Raw genomic sequence first — 4,034 nt, 5'->3', positions numbered from 1 at the left:
GAGGTTGGCCCAGGATCGGACATTGTTTCGTTCTGCTGTGCATGGGGTCACTATGAGTCGGTTCCGACTCGATGGCACCTGACAACAACAACAAAGTGCATTCCTATTTCTTCAACCCCACTTGCCTTACATACAGAATCCATTTAGTTTCATTTGAATCTGGTCCTTTTACTACCCATAAGCCTCCTCTGGATTCACCTACTCTCCAATGCTCCTGCTCACTGGTGACGGCTTATCCCTCAGCAGCGAGATATTGATCTAGCAGGCAATTCCTCATTTCACAACTCCATAAATTCTGGTTGATCCAGCAGAAAGTAAATTATGGAAAGAACTGTCTGGTCTCCTGTGACTCAGGCTTCAATGCAAATAAACCATTCATTTCATCTGTCAATCACATATATGGGGCACACTCAGAAGACTCATACAAATACATTCAAAAGGCTAGAAGGAAATAAAAACAAATCAAAAAGAAATAGAAGGAAAAAAACAACTGTAAGAGCCAGTGAAGTAAATCAAAGTGGAGAGAGTAAAAAAAAAGTGGAGGAGAAAAAAACAGGTGAAACGAATCAAAAATAGGTTTAGTATAAAGGAAAAGAAAAAGGATGCATTTGCATAAAATGAGAAATATTCCTACATATGAAACTCTAATAAAGCCAAAATTTTACATGGTAAAACTGGATATGCTCAAATTAAACTCCAGCATATAAATCAAGATTTTTTTCCATTAACAAATAAATGGAGAAAATGGAATTAAGAACACACAACTTACATGAAACATATACTAACAGGATGCAAATGCAGCATCACTAACTCTCAATTTGGGTGCAAAGTAATCAGTTTGCAGATTAAATATGGGGGGGGGGATAATACTCTGTTTGTGAAAAACAGTTTAAACTATTATGTTGTTGTTAAGTGCTGCTGAATTGGTTCTGACTCATAGCGACCCTGTATGGGGTTTCTGAGGAGTAGCTGTTGGATTTGAATTGCAGACCTTTTGGTTAGCATTTCAGTGCTTATCCTACAGCACCACAACAAGACTCCTTAAGCTATAATGATCAGGGCAAACATACATATATTAAAGGAATCTGTTTCTTAGAATTATATAGCAATAAGCAGCTTTCAAACTATCTCTCTTTTTCAGCTCCTTCACTGACCATAATAGCAACAATTCCTCCCTGAGCTAAGCAGCAGTGGACGATGCTTGCAAGACAGTAAATATTGAGGTGCAGATAGCAGCGGAGGTAGTCAGAGTACTGAGGAAAAAAGCCATGACACTAAACTTACCTCCTGTTCGAAGAGCAGCAGCAAGCATCTCTCTACACTTTAGCCGTACAGAATCTGAAGTGCTTGGAGCTCGAGGAAAAGATGAAACATAAGTGTCTCGAACATTTGTCTCATCCTTTCTGCTGCTTACGTTGCCACTGGAGCTACTGAAATACACATATATGCGCACGCGTGCACACACACAGAGCAAAAAGAAATCAGCAAAAATTCTCTTAAAGTAGCACTATTATTCTAACTCTTTGAAAAAAAAAAAGTTAAAGCCTAAGAAATGAAAAGTATTTTAGTGAATCAAAAGAATAAAAAAAGTTTGCATACAGATTAAATGACTAAGTATATATATTTTACCTTGATTTTCCTTTTCAACATTAAACATTTTATTTTTAATACAAAAAAAATTACAGTTGAGTATAATAAATGAATAAAATAAGGATCTTGGTTGTGAGGAGAGGGATAAAGGGATAAGGTGAAAGAATATGACAGCTCTCAACCAAAATCAGAGGGGGAAAATGCATTAAAGAAATCTTGTTCCAATTGGTTTCAAATGCCAGTGAGTTCCATATTTAAAATGCCCCCTCCCTTTAGGATAAATGTTTTATGTATTAAGTAGTTGTGAGAACTAAAAAAATTCTTAATTTCCCCCCAGAAACATCAACTCAATCTGGTCATTAGGCCAGTGCAATATTTTTTCAGTTAGTCTAATTATTTCACCTGCTTTTTAGAAATCTCCTATATTAGGTTCTCACTGAAATGGTCCTCTCAAAGTACTTTTCTATAACTAGTTTCACTAAAATTTCATTACATTAAAGATATTTGCCATATAACTTTTCAAAGACTAATTATATCATTCACTCTGCAAATATAACTTGCAAAGATATTAGCTTGAGGACTAAGGTGTGCAGGACCCAACCCACAGTATTTTTAATAGCCTCATATGCATGTGAAAGTTGGAAAATGAGTAAGGAAGACCATAGAAGAACAGATGAATTTGAGTTATGGTTGTTGGAGAAGAATATTAAAAGTACCAGGGACTGCCAGAAGAACAAACAAATCTGTGCTGGATGAAGCGCAGCCAGAATGTTCCTTAGAAGCCAGGATGGCCAGATTTCGTCTTTCATACTTAGGACATGTTATCAGGAGGAACCAGTCCCTGGAGAAGTGGAGGGTCAGCGAAAAAGAGGAAGACCCCCAGTGAGATAGACTGACACAGTGGCAGCAGCAATGGGCTCAAATTTAACAATTGTGAGGATGGTACAGGATCAGGCAGTGTTTCATTCTGTTGTGCATAGGGTCGCTATGAGTTGGAACTGACTCGACGGCACCTAACAACAACAACAAAGAGATATCAACAACAACAACAAAGAGACATGACAACTAAAAGAGACAAAAATACTACAGATACATGACAACTAAGAGATCCTCAATTCAATTTTGGAAAAACCTTTTATTCTTTTGCAATAAAGGACATTATTGGGACAACTGATGAAATATGAGTAAGGTTTCAGATCACAAAGAAAGTACTGCATGAATGTTAATTTCCTGATACTGACAATTCTACAAGGTTATAAGTAAGAAAATGTACTTCCTCTTAGGAGAAACACAATGATGTACTAGGGGTAAAGGGGCACAACATCTGCAACTCACTCCTTTTGAGCTAAAGAATAAACTTTATATACATGCATATGTGTAAATATACTTAAATACAATTAGGGCAAATACATAAACAGCTATAAGAGTTCTCTGTACTACTGCAACTTGGCTAAAAGTCTAAAATTATTTCAAAATAGAAAGGTAGATAAACTATATAAATTTTAACAACTGTTCTTTAACTTACTTTAGTTTTACTCCTTTAAACATCAAGTATATTTAGAACAAATACAAAGGGACTTCGAAAAGTTTGTGGGAAAATAGAATTTAAAGATAACTGGAATTTTTCCATGAACTTTTTGAAGGTCTCTTACACATATGATAAGAGTGTATGGTATTAATTGTTGTTGTTAAGTGCTGTCAAGTCGGTTTCAACTCATAGAGACCCTGTATAGGGTTTCCAAGGAGCAGCTAGTGTGTTTGAACTGCCGACCTGTGGGTCTCAGTCCAGTGCTGATCCTACAGCACCACACCAGGAGCCTATGGTATTAATAAGTGTTACTAAAATTTAAGAAGTACATTATTAATTTTGATAAAATACTAAGAAATAAACTGACTTGACATGACAGCAACTGAGAAAAAGTTAACACAGATAGCCTTAATGGGTCGGAATCGACTCGATGGCACTTAACAACAACAATTCTAATTCAGAGTGTGGTGGCTCCATACAATAAGCACTGGATCATGAACCAAAAGGTCTGCAATTCAAGCATTCCAGCAGCTCTACAGGAGAAAAATGAGGCTTTCTGATCCTGTGAAATTTAAAACCCTATACAGGGTCACTATGAATCAGAAGTTGCTCGATGGTACTCAACAACAACAATGTTCTAATATGCATGAATGTAAATCCATTAGTGGGATATACAAAAGGTAAAAGCTGAGGGACATAATTTGGAAGCCTCTGCTGTAAACCAGTGTTTCTAAAACTTTGGAGTGCATCAGGATCACTTAAAGGGCTTGTTAAAAAAATCATTCTGAGGAGGAACAAACAAGATGGCGGATCGGGTGGATGTGCAGCAGAGAGCTCCGCCAACAACAATACAGAATACCCAACCAGCAGGTTTAGGGGATGGTCCCAGAACTCTGAACCACATATAAAGGAATAC

General features: G+C 36.9%; 1 protein-coding gene across 1 annotated transcript in view; it reads right to left on the bottom strand.

The window, feature by feature from the left end:
- TCEA1 (transcription elongation factor A (SII), 1) overlaps positions 1 to 4,034 on the bottom strand; it is a 107,480-nt gene that overhangs the window by 41,501 nt on the left and 61,945 nt on the right. Inside the window, exons 4-5 of the mRNA XM_006871865.1 lie at positions 3,116 to 3,128; positions 1,285 to 1,430 (exon numbers count right to left, since the gene is read on the bottom strand). Coding sequence (XP_006871927.1) covers positions 1,285 to 1,430; positions 3,116 to 3,128 — 159 coding nt within the window. The remainder of the gene's footprint in view (positions 1 to 1,284; positions 1,431 to 3,115; positions 3,129 to 4,034) is intronic.

Source organism: Chrysochloris asiatica, unplaced genomic scaffold (assembly GCF_000296735.1).
Source record: "Chrysochloris asiatica unplaced genomic scaffold, ChrAsi1.0 scaffold00176, whole genome shotgun sequence".
NCBI classification, from domain to species: domain Eukaryota; kingdom Metazoa; phylum Chordata; class Mammalia; order Afrosoricida; family Chrysochloridae; genus Chrysochloris; species Chrysochloris asiatica.
Note: the sequence above shows the minus strand (reverse complement) of the source record. Positions and strands in the feature narration are given on the sequence as shown.